Source organism: Silurus meridionalis, chromosome 24 (assembly GCF_014805685.1).
Source record: "Silurus meridionalis isolate SWU-2019-XX chromosome 24, ASM1480568v1, whole genome shotgun sequence".
Taxonomy (NCBI): Eukaryota; Metazoa; Chordata; class Actinopteri; order Siluriformes; family Siluridae; genus Silurus; species Silurus meridionalis.
The window spans coordinates 2,315,006-2,338,947 of record NC_060907.1 but is presented as its reverse complement, the minus strand read 5'-3'; the positions used below and the strand labels follow the sequence as shown (position 1 = coordinate 2,338,947).

Here is a 23,942-nt window from a genome sequence, read left to right as displayed (position 1 = left end):
ACAGAATTTACCTGTTTATCCAACATCAGCATCACCAACTTCCACCTGGTTTTAGTTTAAAGCTTCTAGAAACTTCAGTGACTCATTTATAAATGCAGCTCATAACAGAACAGTGGCACTTCATCATCTGCTGGTCAGCGTGTTGCATCATGGGCTGTAGGACTTCAGATTTCACCTCAACAGACAATCAGTTTGTTTCTGATGTGTAAAGTTTGTGTGTCACAAAATCAGCCTGAAAATCATCACAGTGTAAATCCAGTTTTAGATTTTCGGATGTCTTCTGGACCCTCGCTATTGATCTCAACAAATAACTTATAAAACAAATTAATGAGAGGATATTGTATAAGTGTAAATATTTACCAGCATTTTATTTAGATAGAGATAAACTCCACCCACTAACTCAAAATCCAGTTGAAAGTGTAATCAAATTCAAGAGGAATTTTAATACAATTTGTTTCTTCAAATCTAAAAAACAACACAAAAATCATTTTTGTATAATTCCTTCCTTACAAAGGAGTGAAAATCAGCCAACAGGCCAGAAAAGCAGCATCAGTTACCTAAAATATGCTCTAGGATAATAATTGCTTTCGCTGATGTATATGACACGATTGTATTTAAAAAAAAACACATTTAAGAATATTTACTACTGTTATTTCATATGCAGAAGTGTTTTAAACATTTAATCAAAATAGGCAAATAGCCTGAAATTATTTTAATATAAATATAACATCTGTGAGTTTAAATGGTATTTTATTACTTTTATTCCGTTTTGGTAAATTGGTATCTTGTTAGTAAATTTCTTCAGGTCACAGTCTGTCTTTAAATGAGGTCATTTATTTGTCTGTATAATAAACAGGTGTTTTATATTTTACATCAGCGTGTGTGTGTGTGTGTGTGTGTGTGTGTGTGTGTGTGTGTGTGTGTGTGTGTGTGTGTGTGTGTGTGTGTGTGTGTGTGTGCGTGTGAGTGTGTGTGTGTGTGTAAGGTGTTCAGAGATCTTTATAGCACACTGGTGTGTGACAGCTTCACTATCTTCTACTTGTACTATCATACTATCATGTGTTTCTTCTTCACCTTCTGCTGTGTCTCTTTTGCCCTAAAGGAAACGCTGTTGAGTTCCTTTTATCATAATATTTATTCAGCAATAAATAAAACTCAGTTTTCTTCAAAACTGTAGACTTTTTGTCATACCATCCTCACCAAACATCAGCCATAAATCAAGAAGTAAAAAGATAATCCAGAAATGTCATGTAATGCAAATGTGATAGTGGAAGCAAGTTCAGAGTAAATATATAAGATTGAAAATAAACAGACATCAAATCCAAACATGACCCAAACCATGGTTGGGTGTGCAGGCTACATTGCCACGCCACACAGGGATGGGGCCAAACCTTATTTGGTCTATTTAAAATAAATAAATAAACAAACAAATAAAATTAATAAGCTTTAGCCCAGAATATTTCCTGGACCATATTTACGCATGCCTTCTTCTTTGTATGAAAGATCTTTTCTGGATGAGCGCTTCCTGAAGCATCATCTCTTAAGGACCCAGTATTGCCCATTAAACCATTGAGAGCCACTTCGGTTTTAGTCGGCAAGGCTTATGCTGCGCGTTACCTCCACAGAGGCATACCAGGCCACCAAGGAAACGGCTAAGTTCCCAGGAGTTCTTGAGATAGTTCTGGTATCCTAGTTCCCTCTTCAAGAAACCTCTTTGGGAGATTATTCCCAGGAGGGATCTCCTCTCCCAGGCGGGGGGGTACCCTGGTTCACCCCAGCTTAGCGTTATGGAGGCTGTGGCCCAGTTCTTAGCAGCTGGTCTCTCTAATGAAGTAGGGGATACCATCCTCCAATCCAGAGTTCTCTCTACGAGGAGGTTGTATGCCGCTAAATGGCGCTTGTTCTCTGTGTGGTGCGAGCCTCACCAATTGGACCCAATTAACTGGACAGTTAGTTCAGTTCTGTAGTTCCTGCAGGAAAATTTGCAGCAGGATTGGCTCCTTCAACCCTGAAGGGTTACATGTCTGCTATCCCGGCTAATTGTGCCCCGCATGCTGGGCAGTCGCTGGGTAAACACCCTTTGGTGACACGTTTCCTACATGGCACCCGGAGGCTAACAACACTAGCAAGTGCAGAGCAGACTCTTTCTGCTGAGGAGACTAAGGTCTTTTGGAGTGCAGTGAGAGCTACTGAAGACCTTTTTTGACTCTGTGGTGGCCTCAGCCATATTCTATGGCGTGGTCTAGACAAGCTGATCAGGAAGGCCAGCTCAGTCCTGGGGATTCCCCTGGACACTGTACAGGAGGTGGGAGAAAGGAGGATGGTAGCAAAACTATCATCATTGCTGCAGAACGCCTCCCACCCCCTGTATGTAACCGTTACATCGCTGAGCAGCTCTTTTAGTGACAGACTGATACATCCTAAGTGTCTGAAGGAGCGATACAGAAGGTCTTTTCTCCCTGCTGCTATTAGACTTTACAACCAAAGCTGTTCCCAGTAAAACCAGTCACCACCATACAACACTGCTATTACTTTTTAAGCTGTGCAATAACTTTATCTGTGTGCAATATTAGATAAATCAGGTACAATATTATGTGCAATATTACCCGCAATTACGTGCAATACCACCTTAAAATATTACTTGAAATGCGTACTTTAGTTTTTTCCTATTTGTATTTATACATTGTACTGTGTATATACTGTTATTGTAGTATATGTATATTCTTTTTCATATATTTGCATTTATTTTTATTTCTTTGTTTGTTATTATTATTATTATTATTATTATTATTATTTGTTTTTATTTCTCTGTTTTTATTTTTTGTATATTCTTTTTTATATTCTTTTTTATATATTTGCATCTATTTTTATTTCTTTGTCTTGCTGCTGTAACAGAAATTTCCCCACTGTGGGACGAATAAAGGTTTATCTTATCTTATCTTATCTTATCTTATCTTATCTTATCTTATCTTATCTTATCTTATCTTATCTTATCTTATCTCTTAAACAGGAAGAAGACGCACTGTGGGCGTGTCTCCGTTTATTCAGGTCTGTGTGGCAGTAATGGCGAGTCGAGGCGAGAGCAAGACGAGTTTCTCAAAGTGGAAATATGATCATTATTTCACTTTAGTTGAGCATAAAGACAAAAACTTTTTATTAAAATGTAAGCTGTGTCTTTCTGGTTCGAAAGTCGTATCTACTGTGTTATGTCTTCATGTAGGAAAGCAAGCACAAAAGTATATTCCTCATAGGAACTTTAATAACTGTAAGGAAAAAGTCGCATCACATGCGTTCACAAGCACAACATTCTCTCTTCTTTTATTTCCCTCCTTCCTCTCATGTAAATCTCTATTAAGAAGCGTAAGTGCCATCTAGTGGTGCATTAAAGTAAGAACATCACATACTGCGATAAACAGCAACTCCAATCTGTCGAAGCTTCTTCAGAAACTCCATGCCTCAACGGAGCTAGAAGCTAACCCGGTGTTCTGTTCTACATTGTTGATAGTTTTCATACATAAAGCTGTGAAAAGAACATTTTTAAGAGCTCAACACACCAGCTTTTATGATGCAGACGCCACTTTTTTTCACATTTTGTTATTTTTTAATATATACTGTATATATGTATGTGTGTATATATGTTTGTTTGGTTTTTTTTATTTTTCACTCCAAATAAATATTTAAAACATAAAATTTGGTATAGCAGAGATTAAATTGAAAAACATTTGTGGTCAGACTCAAGTTAAAAAATTTATTCTTTAATTAGAATGTAAACAAAAACAACATTAGCAAAAAAGATTCTTTAAAAGGGAAAAAATCTTTACGTATGTGAAAAATCTCAATCTTCTCATAAAAAAGCAAAGCAGAAACAAAACCCCAGATAAGTAAAGACTTTAAATCAAGCTGAAAAAGAGAGAAAAGGGAGGAATTTAATATACACAGGAGAGATTATAAGCGGGTAGAAACAGTATGAAAATAATGAGGGACAGAGGGACACAAAAGCGACATCTGGTGGGGAATACAGGGGAACACAAGGAGTCACTGTGAGTCATCTTGAGGAGCAGAATCTGCTGGTTCTGCCTGTTCAAGCCCACAGTCTACTCCATTCATCAGGATTTTACTTTTAAGCTAAACACAATACGGAAAACAAAAATAAATGAAGTGTAGACATGATGATAAAAGTATATATATAAACCATTACAAAAAAAAATCTAAACATTAACCTGATCATTTTTATAAAAGTCATGACTCTATGCTCCATACTTGTGTTTTATCTTGAATGTGTTTAGTGGTTTATGGTGATGATGACCATGCTGTGTGTTTCACTTCCTCAGTGGAAGATGCAGTGACTTCATCTCAAACCCCCTTCATTTCTTTTCACACTTCTGGACTGAGATGAAAAAAATAATGTGCACAATGCAGACAAGACGTGTTAAAACTCTTAACACTGTTCTCAGTTGCAGCAACAAATTCAGTAAAGGAGGCAAAAAGACTCATCATCAACTCGTCTGAAACAACAGACGTTCAACTCTCACGCTTTTCTTTACTCTGTTTGGTCGTCGTACATGAAGGTCGAGGAACACGGTGAGAAACTATTTATTATATTTTCACTCATGAATTCAATCATTAGTTTAATCTCTACTTATCCTGAAAAGGTTCAGTGTTGTTTATTTTTTTATTTCAGTTTAAATAATTCCATCAATCCTTACTTCCTTTGTCAACATTTTACTGATCGACTCTCAGTGCTGAGAGAAAATGGAGTTATAAAATCAACATTCTAATAAATTATGCTTAAGATATTGTAACAGTGTTTGTGTTTTTATATCAATTTACAAACTCTAAATGTTCCTAAATGATTAGATAATAACATATTTGCAACAAAATATATAAATGATTAAAGATAAAATATATCCATGAAATCACACTTTAAATGAAGTTATTTAGTGTATATGGTGATTTGGGGATGTTGTTTTATGTAAATGAATGTGTTTGTGCAGGAACAGAGTCATGTAGAGAATCTGTAGGATTGATGACTGGATATAGTTACATCTGTGTGTACACACGTGTGATAAACACCAGTGTTGGAGTGTGTACTGGTGTTTCTTCCACACACAATTACAAATTGTTCTACACACTTTGATAAATGAGAGTTCTGGAGTAAGAAACTTTAACATCTAGCGTTGTAGCTGAGGCTATGGAAGGCCACTGGTGTCATTATTTAGCTCTGTGGTGATGTATTGTGGAAAGCCAATTAGACAAACTGAACGTTTTATGGTAATATAGAGTGGAAGGCCAATGAGTATAAACTAACATTGCTGGTTTTGTTGTGTTTTTTCTTTGAATAAAAATTCTAAGATGATGGTAAATATTTTCACAGTGAATTCATGAAAAGGATTTTATTTATGGTTTGTGAGTATTGGATTGTTGTGTTGTGTTCAAAGTAACTTGGATTAAAAAAAAGTGATTTAATAAAGTAATAAAAAAACACTTTTGTGCAAATTTCAGCAGTTGTGCAATTGTGCAGTTAAAATGCTAACAGCATTTAGGCTGAAAATAGGCTCAGATTTTCCATCCCCATGCAGACAAACAGTGATCTGAAATCGCTGCTTGAGGCTTAGACCTTAAGAATGATGTATAGTTAGTCATGGTTAATCTTTTCCCTCTTTACTTAATCTAATAAAACATTAACACCTCTGAACAATAGAATATCGGCTCTGATACTGGAGACTCCTTCCATAAAACTGAAATATAATCAAGAGTAACATCTTTTTGTCAAATAAATAAAAAAATTAGTTTTAGCTATTTTTGACTATTTGCAAGTCACTTGTTAATTTCATATTTTTTTCTTTAGAACCTTTATTAATGATGTCCCTCAAAATGGAGCCACAATTTTGTCTGATGTTTCTCCTCATGATCTCAGGTAAATCACACTTTTTCCTCATCATTGAGAGAATTCACCTTCTTGCTCCAGTTGTGGCAGTATTTAGTGCATATATTAGCATATTAGCGCTAGTCACCAGAAAGCAACAAGTCAGAGCATGAGTATGTATTTCTGTGTTTAGGTTCCACCTGGTTTTATTTTAGTCTACAGTATGTCACATCTGTCTTGTTTTAATTCAGTTTTTATCAAGTCTCATTTACAGTCTTGTTACTGGTCTTTATTTTCTTGTGCCTTTAATCACAGGTGTCTTTGTTTTCATTTTGATTATGTTGTACATATAATCTTCCTTAATATTCCTTAATAACTTGTTTTTTGAGTTTACTTTGTTTTTACGTTCACATTGTTGTTTTGGCTTGTACATGATCTTCGCTAATCAGATGATCTTTTCCTCTTTAATGTTTTTGTTCCTGCCTGCTGCTTTGGATTATCTAAATGTTTATAACAATTAACAGTCTTACCCACCACTTACATCTGCTTCTTCTTTCATGCCGGCTTTCAGTGCACATATACATGACAATCACCGCTACACACACCAGAGATATTAAATATTCAACCAAAGTGGATATAAAATTTAGATTATTCATGTAAATAAATGACAAAAAGTGTAGAAATAGAAATATATCAAATATTTGTAAAAAAAATTAAATAAATATTTTACATTATTCAGTGGTAAATGTATTATTAAAGTGTCAGTCAGATGTGGGTCATGCTTTTAGATGAGAGACTGAAATCCAACATTTAAAACATAATTAGGATTTATCAACGCATTATATACACAGTCTCAATAATAATAATAATAATAATAATAATAATAATAATAATAAACACACACCTGTGTCTAAATCCTGCACAGTTTCCTTCCAGTAGTAAAGAATAGTTTGTATTTTTCTGCCCCGGAGTTCCAGAGGAGAGAAGAGAAGCTGTAAAATAACTCAGTGTTTTATGGGGCTCAGGATAATGATCTCTAATCACCTCTTTCATGTGTCATGTTTCAGGAGCTCTTGGGAATCAATGGAGTGTGAAATACAGCCAAAGAAATCTCTGTGCTGTAAAAGGATCTACAGTGGTTATGGAGGCCACTTACACACATCCAACAGGTCTTACAGTGAATAACAGGTTTTGGTTAATAAACCCAGTTAAGGATGTAGGAGCGACTGATCTGCGTAATGAATCAGGTTACTCAGGCAGAGTGGAGTATTTAGGAGATAAACAGAATCACTTCTCCCTCAGACTGAGTGATGTGAAGAAATCTGATGAACACGAGTACTGCTTCAGATTCAGAACAACTAAAGATAAATATCAGGGTTATCCTGGAATTACACTCAGAGTTACAGGTAAATAAAATCATCTTATTCTCTACATGTGTCACTCAGACCATAATTTTCAGAAAAGTGTGGTTAAGAGGATTACAAGTGGAAAACGTTTAGAAGAAGAGCAGAAGTGTGAACATGAACTCTAGACAATAGAAAGGAAAGAAACATGGGAGACACAATAAAACCCAAGCAAAGACAAGTCATAGTGAGATACAGGTGAAAGTGATTAGTGACTGATGTGACATGCAGGGACTGATGGGTAATGTAGTTCTACTCTACCATGACACACAGAGGCACAAGAGAAAAACTCATGACATTAGCATACAATAAAAACTGATTTAATAGAGGATAATCAGATATGAGTAATTAAGGAATGCATATAATATAAAGTGTCACAACTCAATGCAGAACACCAGAAAACAGACTCAGAGATTTACTCAAGTGTTTATTGGTGGGTTCACATAAAAGTAAAAAGAGGAAAGTGTTAATTGTACAAAAAGTGGTAGTGGATAGTGGCTGGAGGTGGGAGAAGATAAAAGGTGCTCTGATCGGACTCATATGTTTGGCCATGATACCTGAGCCTGAGGCGTTTCCTGACGCAGGGTCTGGCAGGAATCCTCTCAGCTGCTGCTGTCTTTGCTTAAAGTGAGAGAATAAGGGAGAGAACCAGCAGTAATTGGGGCCAAAAGTTCTCCATCTCACTGTCTTTTTCTGGGTCCCTTTATAAGAAAGAATAGAAATGTCAGAATATTTCTGTAATAAAATAGATCTGCTTTAATTCATAGTCAAAATGAAATACATTTTGCTGTGAGAATATTTAGTTATTGTGGGAAAACTTTAGAACTGCTACTAATTTATATTAAAATATTTATAAGCCTGATTTTGGTGCAATTGAATATTGTTAAAATAATTCAATTATTAGTGCATAGAAGGTCTACAAAATCTCAGTCAAACACAAAACAGACAATTTACCACGGTTCACACACACACACACACACACACACACACACACACACACACACACACACACACAGATTTAATGTTTCTCTCATTGTATAAGATCTTCAGCTGATCGCTCCTGCAGAAGTGACAGAGGGAGAATCAGTCATTCTGACCTGTAAAACCACCTGCAGTCTGACTGATCCAACATTCATCTGGTACAAAAACACACATGATTTAACCACAAACACCTTCAAGAGCAACGAACTCCACCTGCAGAGGGTCAGCAGTGAGGATGCAGGCAGTTATAACTGTGCTGTAAGAGGATCTGAACATCTCCCATCTCCTGCTCAATACCTCAGTGTCAGATGTGAGTTTTATTCAGTTTTTTATTACTTATAACTCAGTATTTAATAAAGTAAAACAATACAAAGCATTCATTAAAAAAAGAATAGAAAAAGGAAAGAAAGAATGTAAGGGTGGACTGATAAATGTCAGTATCAGAGTCATAGCAGTTTGTCTGAGTGGAGTTTAGATGTTAAATATCACAGACTCATTCATGTATTGTTATAGAATCCTGTTCTCCTTCATCACTCACTTCTCCCCACTCCACCCTGCATTTACACTCTGCTTCTCGTCCCAGTTACCACACGTACTTTCTTCTTGAAAACACACTGTGTTCTGCATACAGACTCATCTTGATGTTTAGATGCACAGCTGAAGTTAATGGTTTTATCTATTAAATAAAACACTATGGAGAGACTGAACATCTTTACCTGAACCCTTGATGTAATTTGACATGCTTTTATACTACAGTAACTTTAAGTGTGTGATTAATGATTTTGTTCAGTGAGAAGGTAAATGTAGTTTATGCTGCTTGATGGTTTAGACTTGAAGATGCCACAGAAATTCCTGACCAACAGTCCAGTAGTTCAGATGAAAAGAAGCACATGTTAATCATTTCTAAAAAATGTATAAGGGATTATTATGGGATTAAAAAAAGACGTGTGATTTGTTTTGTCTTGTAGAAGGTTTATAGTTTTGTTCTAGGTTTTACTCTACATTGAATTACTCTTTGAGCAAATAAAAAAAATATTTTTTGATAAGAAAAATGATTTTTAGAATTATTTATATAAAGTTGGTCTTAAATTTTGAATGGCCCACAGTGGTGAGAAGTGCTGAAAATAGTTAAACGCTTGCGTCTGGTATTGAAGAAACATAATGCACAAGCATTAATTATTACAATGACCTGATACCAATTCAGTTCTATTCAATTCATTTTTAATTGTATTGCACTTTTAACAATGAACATTTTCTCAAAGCATCTTTACACAGATAATGCAGTGATAAAGAATGAAGATGTTCTTTATAAGTGTACGTTTATCTCTATCTTCACTCTTATCATTAAACGCTCTAGATCTTCCAAAAACGTGTATATCAGTTTCTCTGGTGGGAAAGTGGAGGAAAGTTCAGTGACTCTGACCTGCAGCAGTGACAGTAACCCACCTGTGGAGAACTACACCTGGTTTAAGGAGAATGAAGCATCACCTGTAGGATCAGGACAGAGTTACAGAGCTCTACAGAGTGGACTGTACTACTGTGAGGTTCAGAATAAACTCGGCTCTGAGAGATCAGCTGCAGTGTCCATCACTATAACCAGTAAGATAATTGATCAGACATTACTGTTTCATCACTGCTCCATTTTACATTCTGTACTGTGGATGAACTTTGTTCAACTGAAGATATTTAAGTTTTTTTTTTTTTTTTTAAGTATTTTCTGTGTGTGTGTGTGTGTGTGTGTGTGTGTGTGTATGTAGTACCAGATGGCACTGTAATTGTGTATGTGGCTGTTGGACTCGGATTGTTTGGACTTGCAGCTCTTCTCTCTTCTCTTCTGGCTGAGGTGAGAATAATTGTGCTGATAAATTCATCATTAATTCCTATAAAGATGTTTAGGATGGAGAAATATTTGAATTTTTATGAACAGATGTAGGAGACAGAAGAAAAGGCAGATGAAGGTGATCATCAGGTGAGTTAATACAGACCTGTCCATCAGGTGGCTGCTTTGTTCATAATAAACTCTTACTGTAAAGATCTTCAGCAGAACCTGCTCATGTTCTCCACCCCTCCTCTCTGCAGAACATTGGGCTGAGTGCTAAAGACGACACGTATGCAGCTCTCGACCCTGCAGGCCGGAAATCTGATGATGTTTATCACACACTTGCAGTAAGTTTTAACCGAAACATACTGTTACTGCTAGAATGAAGGTTGGTGATGAAGGTGTTACAGAATAATACTGTATTTTATTGCTGTAAATTCAAATCACAAATAATGATGTTCTTTCGATATTCACAGGTTTCTCATGCCAGTCCTCCTGATGACACGCTCACTTCTGACTACTGCAATAAGGAAGTGAGTTTTAGCTTTTAAACTCAAAACCACTATTCGATTAGAGTAATGTGATCATGTGACTTATTTTTATTTAATGATGTGAGTTACAATACACAGCTGATGTAAATAAATGTTTGACTTTTAGACTTTGAGAAACATAATGAAGAAAATGAGTCCTGAAACAGCTGATGAATAGAAAAAACTAACTGAACTCCTCACTCAAGTGGAGAAGCTGAATCACTTCTTTACACCAGCAAATAATATATATATTTTTTTCATTCCAATCTAGTGTGTGTGTGTGTGTGTGTGTGTGTGTGTGTGTGTGTGTGTGTGTGTGTGTTTGCTATTTTAAGTGCTAGTTTAATATGTTGACATGGAGTTACTGTTACCACCTTAAAATACTTGCTAAACTAATCTGAATTACTCCAAAACAAATCTATGATAAACTCTTAAGTTCTGCTCTCCTGCATTTGTCTCAGGTGATGTTAGTGACTACATGAAGAACAGATATGATCTTTAAAGTGCCATTAGAGCTGCCAAAATGCAACTCAGACTGGAGTGTCACTACACCACCACTGACCCCTGGCACATGTAGCAGGAATTACAGAATATCAGTCTTTCAATGCAGATAGTGTGTGTTTTGTTAGCAACATGCTAGTCATGTATAACTTTCTCTAAACTGTAAACTGCAGGTCAGTGTTATAGATTTAAGCAGCTAATGTGTTTGTACTGATGAATTGAAAGTAATAATTGCTATAAACTCATTTAAAGAAGTGAAGTGATGTTTTAATTGCTGTTGATGAAGTGAGCAGCCATGTTGCTCTTATGAAATCAACTAAAACCTTCCTGACCTTCTGAGTAGAATTTCTAAGCAGAAGATTTAACTAGCCAAAACTTCAAATGCAGAAATGGCCAAAAAATATATGACAATTCTGTCAGAAGAAGCTTACATCCCAGGCCGGTTGAATGAAGTAGCGGACACCCTGTTGAGGCAGGGGACCAGACCCAGGTGCCTCCACCCTCACATGGTGGAGCAGATCTGGGAAAGGTTTCGACTTTGTTGTGTCTCTAAAGATGTCATGCTGTCCCCTCCAGGAGGATGTTGTATGCCATGAGACGGCGTCTCTTCACTGTGTGGTGCGCTCAGCACCAATTTAACTCAGTCCACTGCCTGGTTGGCTCAGGGCTGGAGTTCCTACAGTATCAGCTGGCAAAAGGGTTGGCACCATCCACCATTAAAGTTTACTTGCCATTTTGGCATATCACGCCCCCGTGTCAGGGCATTCAGTGGGAAGAGACCCACTCCTGACGCATTTTCTTCCTTGCACCCAGAGGGTGAGGCCACTGGTGCGACCAAGAGTGCCTGGGTGGGACCTGTCCTTTGTACAGGAGGATCTTCGAGCCATTAGCCGAGATTTCGCGGAGGCAATTGTTTATTGAGACTGCATTCTTGCTGGCTATCTGCTCTCTGAGGAGAGAAGGTGAACTACAGGCCCTCTCTATGGCCCCCTCCTTTTTGGAGTTCACTTCAGGCATGGCCAGTGCCTTTCTGTACCCTAAAGTGGGTTACGTCCCCAAGGTGCCCTCGATCGTCCCACGACCTGTCAGGCTCCAGGCATTCCAGACCCCAGACCAGGAGAGATTGAAACGGCTGTGCCCAGTCTGAGCACTGGACCATTATGTCCACAGTACAAGTCCTTGTAGAAAGTTGAACAAATGTTCATCTGCTACAGCCCTATGAGGATAGGCCTTCCTGCTCATGAGCTGACTCTCAGCAGATGGATTATTAACGCTATTGCGTCCTCTTACGGGTCCTTTGGTCTACCCGCTCTATTCAGGGTCAGAGAGCACTCAACCCAGAGTGTGGCAGCCTCTATGGCTTGGTCCTCTGGAGTGTCCCTCCAAGACCTCTACATGCTGCGGGCTAATCCACCCCGCTCACCTTTGTCAGGTTTTACAATCTTGACCACTGTGCCACTCCTGCCACCTCTGTCCTTTGACCTAGCTGTGCTTTTTCACACTAGTCAGGGACTGGTCAGTGCGGTGGTATCGGACTCTTGTTGTCAAAGTGTTCCGAAGCAGCTCAAGTTCCTGATAGGGAATGCCTCTAGGTTATGTATGTCCCCTAAGGGAACGATACCCTGCGTCTCTATGCAACACCTTCAGGGTCCCTTCAGCACTTGCTTCTTTGTTACAAAAGCTAGCGCCAGCTTCACTTCATGTGCATTTTATACTTCCTGGTCATGAAGTCACCCCGCCGGTGACAACCTGCCTCCAATTTTGACTGATTACACACATTATTCAAAGAATGGACAATGCAGCGTCTTGTTCCCTCAGGGAAGTAGGGTTACATACTTAACTTAGAGATGTTAATTCTTCTGAAGATGCTTATGATGGATCAAAATTTGATTTTGTGTGACCATATGGAAGAAATGAAGCAAAAGGCAGATGAAGGTGACTATTAGGTGAGTTAATAGAGACCTTTCCATCATTGAAAAATTTTATATTGATGGCTGGTACCAGATATTTATAAATATCCTCTTTCACACAACTACATTTAGCTTGACTGTTATTTCTAAAGCCTTTCGCCAAATCAGGCTTAGGTGGCTGGAGGTCTGATTGCAGCCTGAGTCCACCAACACCTGACATGTATCCCCTTGTATACTCAGCAGTATGGAGTTTGTTCCACTTTAATTGGGGGCAGCCTCTGGTGCATCAGGGAACCAGACAAACCAGATTCACCTCCTGCACCTGTTAAACGGGATTACCCACCTGTGAGGGACAAATCATAGACACAGAATGTAAGGAAGTGTAAAAGGGTGTCTTATTGTGAATATTTAAAGTGAGAAAATGGACTGAAGCTTAATTGATGTCCTGAATACAAAGTAAGTAGGTAATAACTGTGTGTGTGCAGTTATAGCTGATAGTCTAGTAAGCAGACATGAAGTTATCATTACTACACAAATTTTATTATTTTCCTATAACAGCACAAGTGCTTTATTTCTTTTACCCCAATCAATGATAGCCTGTGTTTTATTAGCAACAAGCTAGCAGCTAACATTACTGATGATATTTCTGATGTATAACTTTCTCTATAGAGTAAACTAATGGTCAGTGTTATAGATATAAGCAGCTAATGTGTCTGCTATAATAACTGCTATATGCTCATTTAAGAGACTGAAATTATTTTTTGCTGTTGAAGTGAGCAGCCATGTTCTGATGTCATGTGCTTTTCTGAACTTTTTTTAAAATTACAATCTTTAGTAAAAACTGACTGGCACTTGGTGTTCCTGATTCACTGTAACACAAGTGCTATTAGCCAAAGCCTTATATTTTATTTTGCCTCACCCTAAATAAATATACTGTATAAAACCTGATATTGTATGTGAGTCATTTGTGTTTATTCTCACAGATCTGTTATGACAATTCGTAATTCAACTTTCATACACTCAGTCAAACACTCCTAATCATATACACATAAAATCTCATTATTAAAAATGCAGTAATTATTATCTCTGCAAAGCTTGCATAGAGCTTTCCAAGCAGACCTCTAATGGTAAATAACACTCCATTGTAAAACTCTGCCACCCTGAACTTCATCCTGACTGACTTGAGGTTGGGAAAAAAATAACGATTTGTTAATATGGTTTTTCGTAGCAAGTTATTTAAAATTAATGGAAAAAGACTCAATTTTTAGATCTTGTAAAGGATACATGTAAATCTATAGGCCAGAAGTGCCCTGAATTTGTCTGGAACTTCAGCCTGCTGTTGCTGGTAGGAGGCCAGACTTGGAAAGGCTAGTGGACTGAGAATGCCTGGATTTATTCATGAAACATAGAAGGCTAAGATGATGTGACTGTGTATGTAACTTTGTTGATTCTTTCTAAAGTCTTGTCAATGTACCCTGGATTAAGCTTTTGTAGGCAGGGGGTTGTTTGACTCTGGTCATAGGTAGAAAACCAGACTTGGTCCCAGGTTGATGGTGGACATGTTTCTAACTTGTTGATCAGCATTTAATTTGTAGGTTTAGGCAGCCTGTTTCAGACACTGGTCTGTGTAGGCCAACATGCCTTGGAACAGGTTGAGGTTATTGGTGTTAGTGGCAGTAGTTTAAGTGAAGTTCAACCAGCAAAAATTCATACCTGGTATTGGTGTTTTTTGTTCTCTAATTTGGACAGTCCTGAAATACAGCATGTTTTTGTGACCCGATTTCAGGTTCTGGTCAGGTGCAATCTTAAAATGGATAGATTTTCTAAAATAATTTAAACCTAAAATATTAAATTGTCAGGAATCCACCTGCCATGCCCCCTTTCGGCGGCTGTCACACTGCCGCTATCTCTGCTGCTCACGGCTTCAATTACACACACTTGGGACTCGTTAATCACTTATCCCCAGCACCATACATATCCCCCTCACTTACACTCACTCTCTGTCCGTTATTATTTATTGATATATGCATGACACTATGCGTTCTGTCCGCTATCCTATAACGGCTGCGCTTTTCCCCCTAAGCGCATCTCGGATCAGCTGCGCTTGGGGAAAAAATCTGAGATGCGCTCTCTATATCTAAGGACTGCTGTGTATGTGTTTCTGTGTTACTCTCTATATTAAACCCGAGTGAGCTGTACTCCGGCTTTCGCCTCCGCTTATTCGCCCCTGACAGCCCCCATGTAAATCTGATACATTATCTGTAAGATATAATGGACAATGTGGTCTGATCCATGAGGCCTGATCTCACATATCTGCTGCTTATGTCTTAGTAACAATTGCTGATACCACAGGACACCTTCCTTCAAGGTTCTTGTGAGTTTTAGGCCCCAAGGGCTTGAGGTTGTTCTGGTGACATGAGTTAGAACTACACAATATAATATAGGGGGTTTGGTGTTTGGATGGTTTGGGTGCTTCACATCAAATTTAAATTTTCTTCCCATACACATTCATACAGAGTATGACGTATTAAAATGCCCTGACCTGACATGAAAGCATCTTCATTTCCTTAAAGGAATTCATTTTATATTTTTGTAGCTCCCAACTGTGCGGTAACACAGTGTAAAGAACGCTGAAAAATGGTGCAGAGACAAGATGAAGTCTAAATTAAAAATGAGAAACTGTAACATACCGTCAGGGTTCCAAGAGCTACACCCCCATCGGTGGCTGTCATGCTGCCGCTATCTCTGCCTCTCCCGGCTTTGATTACAGACACCTGGCCCTTGTTACCGACATACATTTATAAACTCCCATTCCAGATTCACAGGCTGTCATTTCTTGAAGGTCATGCGACAGATCTCGTGGATCCCTGACTGCCAGTATTTTCCGCTGGTCCCTCAGTGGACTATTTCCTGTCCGTGGATTATCTCCGCTCTGTGGATCATCTCTGTTCCGTGGATCATCTCCATTCTGTGGATTATCTCCGCTTTACGGACCAAACCCGCATGACGGTTTGTAACTCTCTCTAGAGTCATGATAGAGCTACTCCTCCTTCTGGCTCATGGTCCATACCCTGACACATACTCTGTGTCCAAGTTAATATATAAATATATACAGCGAGGAAAATAAGTATTTGAACACCCTGCTATTTTGCAAGTTCTCCCACTTAAAAATCATGGAGGGGTCTGAAATTGTCATCGTAGGTGCATGTCCACTGTGAGAGACATAATCTAAAAAAAAAAAATCCAGAAATCACAATGTATGATTTTTTAACTATTTATTTGTATGATACAGCTGCAAATAAGTATTTGAACACCTGAGAAAGTCAATGTCAATATTTGGTACAGTAGCCTTTGTTTGCAATTACAGAGGTCAAACGTTTCCTGTAGTTTTTCACCAGGTTTGCACACACTGCAGGAGGGATTTTGACCCACTCCTCCACACAGATCTTCTCTAGATCAGACAGGTTTCTGGCCTGTTGCTGAGAAACACGGAGTTTGAGCTCCCTCCAAAGATTCTCTATTGGGTTTAGGTCTGGAGACTGGCTAGGCCAAGCCAGAACCTTGATATGCTTCTTACAGAGCCACTCTTCGGTTATCCTGGCTGTGTGCTTTGGGTCATTGTCATGTTGGAAGACCCAGCCTCGACCCATCTTCAATGCTCTAACTGAGGGAAGGAGGTTGTTCCCAAATTTTTGCAATACATGGCCCCGGTCATCCTCTCCTTAATACAGTGCAGTCGCCCTGTCCCATGTGCAGAAAAACACCCCCAAAGCATGATGCTACCACCCCCATGCTTCACAGTAGGGATGGTGTTCTTGGGATGGTACTTATCATTCTTCTTCCTCCAAACACGTTTAGTGGAATTATGACCCAAAAGTTCTATTTTGGTCTCATCTGACCACATGACTTTCTCCCATGACTCCTCTGGATCATCCAAATGGTCATTGGCAAACTTAAGACGTGCCTGGACATGTGCTGGTTTAAGCAGGGGAACCTTCCGTGCCATGCATGATTTCAAACCATGACGTCTTAGTGTATTACCAACAGTAACCTTGAAAACGGTGGTCCCAGCTCTTTTCAGGTCATTGACCAGCTCCTCCCGTGTAGTTCTGGGCTGATTTCTCACCTTCCTTAGGATCATTGAGACCCCACGGTGAGATCTTGCATGGAGCCCCAGTCCGAGGGAGATTGACAGTCATGTTTAGCTTCTTCCATTTTCTAATGATTGCTCCAACAGTGGACCTTTTTTCACCAAGTTGCTTGGCAATTTCCCTGTAGCCCTTTCCAGCCTTGTGGAGGTGTACAATTTTGTCTCTAGTGTCTTTGGACAGCTCTTTGGTCTTGGCCATGTTAGTAGTTGGAATCTTACTGATTGTATGGGGTGGACAGGTGTCTTTATGCAGCTAACGACCTCAAACAGGTGCATCTAATTTAGGATAATAAATGTAGTGGAGGTGGACATTTTAAAAGCAGACTAACAGGTCTTTGAGGGTCAGAATTCTAGCTGATAGACAGGTGTTCAAATACTTATTTGCAGCTGTATCATACAAATAAACTGTTTAAAAATAATATATTGTGATTTCTGGATTTTTTTTTTTAGATTATGTCTCTCACAGTGGACATGCACCTACAATGACAATTTCAGACCCCTCCATGATTCCTAAGTGGAAGAACTTGCAAAATAGCAGGGTGTTCAAATACTTATTTTCCTCACTGTAAATGCAAAATATTTCAATAATATGAAACAGGCTGTAAGAAGTCACATTTACATATTTCATTGTTGTGCACTGACTGACGGAAATCATAGTTAGTGTCTTTAATCGAGATTATATATATATATACAGTATATGCCATGTGGGTTAAGTGCTGTGCTTCCTATTGTTAAACTGGTAGGCAGCACAACAGATATGTAGCATGAATGCAGAGAGACGACACACATGAAGCTTGTGGGGGAGCAACTTTCTCTCCAATGCAAAAGGGGGAGTGACATCTTCAACTGAGCTATCTGGCAGCACGGTTTCCTCACCAACAGCTTGATGATAGCGTGATGTTTTCACCAACTAGATCATGCCATCACGCCCTCACCTCAGCAGAGTGAATAAGTGACATGTTCAGTAGGTCAGGGGGGGTAGGTGCTGGCTAGGCATACTGCATTATTTTAGGATCTGACTAAACAATTAGATTTCATTTTAAGTTTATTATTATTATTATTTTTTTTTTTTTTTTTAGACCAGCACATTCTCCTGACTGCCCCACGTGGCAGAGTTGCAGCACTGCACTACAGGTCAACTCAAGAATGAGCTGTTATTTTATTAATATAAATGTTAAAAACAATAAACATTATAAATGCATTATCTTACAATGCATTATAGCTTTATATATAAAGTTAAACAGACAGTATAAAAGTTGGTGTTTAAACGCTGACTGTACTGGCAGTTTCACTTCCTTCTTTTCATTTCACACATTTTGAACTTTTAGACAGTGCATACACACTGTTTCTATTCACACTGACAGATCACGCTTGCTTTATAATGTGTGAAAATAAATAAACGTTTTTATAACCATTTGTTGTGGTCCATTTGCTTTTGTATGACTTATTTGTTTATTTAAATTAAAATTTATACCAGTTTATGAAGCAGATTTGAGTTCATTGACATGATTGGGCTCAGTGGACTGATCAGAGTTGACTGTTGAAGGTTCTGAAGGCCCTGTATGAGGCGTATATCAACACTATATTAAATCCTAAACATGGCCACAGAGAAGAAATGCTTTCTTTGGACAGAAGAATAATGATAAGAAAAAGGCAACAACAGTCATCACCATTACAATGTACAGGATACGGCTCTGAAACTGAAGGCTAAATCATGCTGATGAACATTTCAGGTGTGCAGCAGTACAGCTGGGTGTGTTAACATCATACACATGTATCAACCAGCATGTTCGCTCTACATATGTCCGTATGCTAATTACAGTATGTACTGCTGAAAGGGTCGTGGAGAGGATGAATAAATGCGGCTCGTTCATCAGCTCTGTCCTCTGACTATAAATGAGGATGTAAACCCACAGCTGACCATCACTTAAGAGACTTTTTAAAAAAAATTTCTGAGCCAATGATATCACTTGTGTTTTTTTAATGCAAATGACTCTCACAGTCAAGTCAAAAAGCAGCTCTGAAAACATTCTACTTCAGTGCTACTGATGTTTTAAATGTTGCAGACTGTATTTTCACCAAAGTATTTTCTCACTTTTTTAAAAGACACAAGATCCCTCAACCGCACACACTTTCTCACACACTGTCTTTTTGCTGTGCACGAGTGTCCGAGGTGATACGGTAAGAAAAGTCAGGATTTTGCTATTTTCTTGCAAAACTAACAGTTTCTTGTAAAACTACTGACACTATACCTTGTACCTTCAACTTTCTCCAGTTATAAAGGAGATATAACCATTGTGATAGTTTGAATTGTTTGTGTTGTGAGCAAGAGATATTGAAGAATCCTAAACATTCTGAACTGCTCTGCTTGTGGTGTAAATCATTCATTTATAGAATACAATGTACCACTATTTATTTTAAAAACTTCCACATTAAAAGGAGCCTGTGGTCCATTCTTCACACGTGGGCTACTCGATTAGCTGGAGGCAGTGTGACATATTTCTGGATTGTTTTGGTTCTTTGACGTTCATTCTGGAGTTGTTGTCAAAGCAGCAGGTCCACAAGCTCAACCCTGGTCATGAGTAGAATTATTTTACATAAAAAGCATTAGATTATGCTTTGATAAACTGTGGTGATATGGGAAATCCTTTGTAGACATGTCCTCTCCTTTTCAATGAGATGCAAGAATAATTTTAATCATTTAAAAAGTATTAATTGAGTACAGTATAAGTAATGTAATATTAGCTGTCCTGTGCAGACGTGTACAGAATACAGGAGATGGTCATACAGTATGCATATGTGACCAGAACCTGCTAGAAATTCCTGTAGTTCCTACACTGTTGGTGTGTACAGTGTGTCCTCGTCCTCTCATTAAATTCGGAGGGTCGTCCTGATCTTTGCAATGGTGCCACAGTTCCATGGTACATTCAGTATTATTTATATCTCTTTACTGATTGGTACCTTAAAAAAATGAGGTGTCACAGATTCGTGAGCAGATCTTTGTGCTCCATGGCTCTTAGTACAATGCAATCAAAAACATTCACATACTACAGCAACAGCTGCCTTTTATCTGGTTTTAATCAGAATCACTTTAATTAATGGCAGGTAGATACCATGTACCTACAGGTGTAATTTTGAATGTGACTGGTAACTCTTAGAGCCCCCACTGTAAAAGTGTGTGTAGACGTGTGCAATCAGGGTGTTGTAGGTCTTTATATGTTACAATAATTGTTTATTTATGTAGTTATTTCTGTTTTTATATTTTAAAAACTGCAATTGTATAAGGTTTGGTAAATACACACACACACACACACACACACACACACACACACACTTTTGCATTGTAATTGGTCACGTTCTGCCAGTCCGTTCTTGTTTTTACAGTTTTCGAGGTGTTGCCTACAGTTTTACTGAGGTTTTCACTTTTTCCATAACTTTTGAACAATAACACAATAACTGTTACAGTGCAACAGGAAAAAAAACTTGACCATTGACCAGACAATCATAGAACTGCTGATTGTTGGTTTTTTTATATGTGGACTTTTTAAGCAACATATGAGTGTGAAATACTAAGCATGTCTGTACATGTGCTCAAAGTACCTAATACACCAGAATATTTACCAGGGATTACATCACCTTAGATCATATCGGCTTTGGCGACCCCTAATGAGAGAAGCTGAAAGAAGTCGTCTAACAGCTAACAACTGAGCTACCAACTCCCTATTTTATGTTCTCATGGCAGGACAAAGCCCTGAGTGACTTTTAAAGATAAGGCTTTGTTTTTGGTGTCTAAAACAACGAAACAGTGGTCATTAGAAAAGCACAGTGCATTATGCTGTGACACTGTGGGCTAGCTGTAACACACCCAATATTATATATTATTCACAGAGGTGGAAAGTAATGAAGTAGAAATACTCTGTTTCTGTACATAAGGAGATTTTTATGGTATCAGTACTTCACTATTTATTTAATGCATCTAATAGCGGACATTTTGCATGTACATTCACATTGTTGTTCACAATCCCTTTATACAGAATATTTCCCAAATATTTTATATATCCTACTGGCTGACGTGCTTATTCAACAGGAAACCTGAGATCATGTATCTTTTTCACACATCTCATGACAGAAAGTGACTCTAAAGTCAGAGCATAAATGTATTACTTAAATTACACCTACAAACTTGTAATGATGTAAAAATCCTTCATTAGGTTTTCTGTTGCTATACATGTCAAAGTAACACACTGCAGCATAACAAGAATATATGTTGAGTTTGTGACTTCTCCAAAAGTAGGTTACTTTCTGAGATTCCTGCACAAGCTGTGCAACTAAATAATTAAACTATATATTTCATCTGTCAGCTGTTTCTTCTGCACATGTTGTCTTTCATTTCTGATTATTCTGTTAAATTAAAGTGGGATTGACTTCCACATCTTCACATAATTAACTGTGATTACACATCAATACCACTAGGGGGTGTTACATCAGGAATATATCTAATTATACAAAACAGCCTCATGCACAAGAATATTTCACACTTTATGCATAGAAATGTTTTTATTTTCTGGACCCCTGGTTTGTAAAATATGCATAACTTGTGTATTGATTTTATAATTAGACATGCTTTTGAAAAATATCTCCTACAAATATCAGATTCTGATATGTAATGACTATTTATTTAACATGGAAAGTAGAGCAGAGCAGTTGAGCACTTTTACATCCTGCTTCAGCTGTGGATTGATCAAAGTTATGCATGGCTGCGGGTTGACAAAAGACTTTTCTGAATGTCTCAGTATGTTCTCAAAATTAAAGGTGTGAGTAATGACTGAAGAACCACTCACCAGTGCTTTATTTGGTTTGGGTTCCCTGCTTAATGAAGCTGTGTTCCTCAAGAGCAGCCAAGTTGCATTAATTCAATACTCTCAGACCTCAAGAGCAGAGCTGCTGACCCCTGCAGATACCTTGGGAAAGAGTGAGCAGGATTTTAATGGCTTCTTTACCATCTGGAGAATAATTGAAGACTCATTGAAACAGTTCTCAGAAGTGCTTGAATGTGACACTGGAGACTCCTTCCATAAATAAATTCTCCTCACATAGCCATGTTGTATTTGTCTAAATAAAAGTCTGGATTACTGCAATTGATTATTTTGTGTGAATTTATTGTATGTTTTTTTTTTTTTGTTACATGTTTGAATCTTTATAGAAGAATGATGTCCCTTAAAATGACTTCACTGCTTTGTCTGGTCTTTCTGCACTTGATAATGGGTGAGTTTTACATTCAACATTATTGCACTACCACACAATGAACCCCATTAATAAAAAAAATCTGCTTCCTTTCGGCTGCTCCCACTAGGGGTCACCACAGTGGATCATCCGTCTTCATACTACTCTGTCCGCTACATCTGCCTCTTTCAAACCAACCACCTGCATGTCTTCCTTCACCACAGCCATAAACCTCCTCCTTGGTCTTAGTCCTTCCTCTGCACATGTCCAAACCATCTCAATCTCACCTCCCTCACTTTGTCTCCAAAATGTCCTACATGTGCTGCCCCTCTAATAAACTTATTTCTAATCCTGTCCATCGTCGTCACTCCCAATGAACATTTCAACATCTTCAGCTCTGCTACCTCCAGCTCCACCTCCTGTCTTTTACTCAATGCCACTGTCTCAAAACATACAACATCTCAGGTCTCACCACAGGTCCGCACCCCTCCACTGCCCTCCCTTTCATTCACACACATGTACTCTGTCTTACTCCTACTGACTTTCATTCCCATTCTCTCCAGCGTGTACCTCCACCTCTCCAGGCTCTTCTCCACCTGCTCACTACTCTCACCACAAATCTAAAACAAGGGAAATAGATTTTTTGCTCTGTGAAATAGGATGTAACATTAAAGCAAGCAAAACTGAAATAAACTAAAATAATAATAAATAAAGGTGGAAAATGACGGTCAAATAATTAGAAAATGGTGAGCATTAAAGTAAATATAACAGGATAGTAGAATTTGGGTAATATTGCTGCATGAATATTCAAAAATAAATGCATTTTTTACATTATGCCTTCCACAATTCATTTTCAGCAGAAGATAAGATGGTACTTGGTTAAGATGCTTCCTCTAATGTCATTTAATGAATAAAAAAAATAAATAAATAAATAATAATAAAAAAAATAAATAAATAAATAAATAATAATAATAATAATAATAACAAGAATAATAATAATACTAATAATAAAAATAAATAAATAAATAATAAAAAAATTGAAAAGAACAGAAGATCGACTTAAAGAAGAAAGTAGGACTGGCCGAAATCAGAAACACATGTAAAATGTAATGAAAACAAAAATGCAGTTATTTGCAAATCTCACGAACCCATAATTTATTTACAATTAAATACATATTAAAATGTTTAAACTGACAATATATACCTTTCAAAAATAAGGTCATTTTGTAGTTGGCCACATTGACGCCCATGTTTACCCACTGTGTAGCATCATGTCTTCTGTCCATAATCATCTGGGAACTAAAGAGACCAGTTGCTTAAGTGTTGGAAGAGGAATGTTGCCCCATATGTGTCTGATACAAGATTCTAGACCTTCTATGATGCACCAAATGTTTTCAAATGGTGAAAGGTCTAGACAGCAGGCAGACCAATTCATTACTCAGACTCTTCCACAAACATAATTACAAAACAGTTGGGACACTTTTTTGTACCAACATTTTAGAAATGTGTTGTACTCATCAAATGTAAAATTACCCTATTTTTTTTCTTAAAATTAGATA

At 37.8% G+C, this 23,942-nt stretch overlaps 2 protein-coding genes and 1 long non-coding RNA gene across 4 annotated transcripts in view; all 3 read left to right on the top strand.

The window, feature by feature from the left end:
• Positions 1-5,853: 5,853 nt before the first annotated feature.
• LOC124378426 (sialoadhesin-like) lies at positions 5,854-8,623 on the top strand. The gene is made up of 3 exons (XM_046838132.1): positions 5,854-5,917; positions 6,934-7,272; positions 8,312-8,623. The coding sequence occupies exons 1-3, from the start codon at positions 5,860-5,862 to the stop codon at positions 8,590-8,592; spliced, it is 678 nt and encodes a 225-aa protein (XP_046694088.1). The 5' UTR covers positions 5,854-5,859; the 3' UTR covers positions 8,593-8,623.
• Positions 8,624-10,157: 1,534 nt separating this feature from the next.
• LOC124378478 lies at positions 10,158-11,274 on the top strand. The gene is made up of 4 exons (XR_006924237.1): positions 10,158-10,219; positions 10,330-10,416; positions 10,546-10,602; positions 10,727-11,274. It is a non-coding gene; the product is annotated as an uncharacterized LOC124378478 (long non-coding RNA).
• An 11,132-nt stretch (positions 11,275-22,406) lies between these two features.
• LOC124378386 (B-cell receptor CD22-like) overlaps positions 22,407-23,942 on the top strand; it is a 66,868-nt gene continuing 65,332 nt past the window's right edge. For both annotated transcript variants that reach the window (XM_046838052.1, XM_046838051.1), the window contains exon 1: positions 22,407-22,425. In XM_046838052.1, the coding sequence (XP_046694008.1) occupies positions 22,422-22,425 (4 nt within the window). In that variant the 5' untranslated portion in view covers positions 22,407-22,421. The remainder of the gene's footprint in view (positions 22,426-23,942) is intronic.

Coding starts and splice junctions, on each gene's coding strand:
- LOC124378426 (XM_046838132.1), top strand. CDS start 5,860: ATGATGTCCCTCAAAATGGAGCCACAATTTTGTCTGATGTTTCTCCTC. Junction 5,918..6,933: donor GTTTCTCCTCATGATCTCAG/GTAAATCACACT, acceptor GTCATGTTTCAG/GAGCTCTTGGGAATCAATGG. Junction 7,273..8,311: donor AATTACACTCAGAGTTACAG/GTAAATAAAATC, acceptor TCATTGTATAAG/ATCTTCAGCTGATCGCTCCT.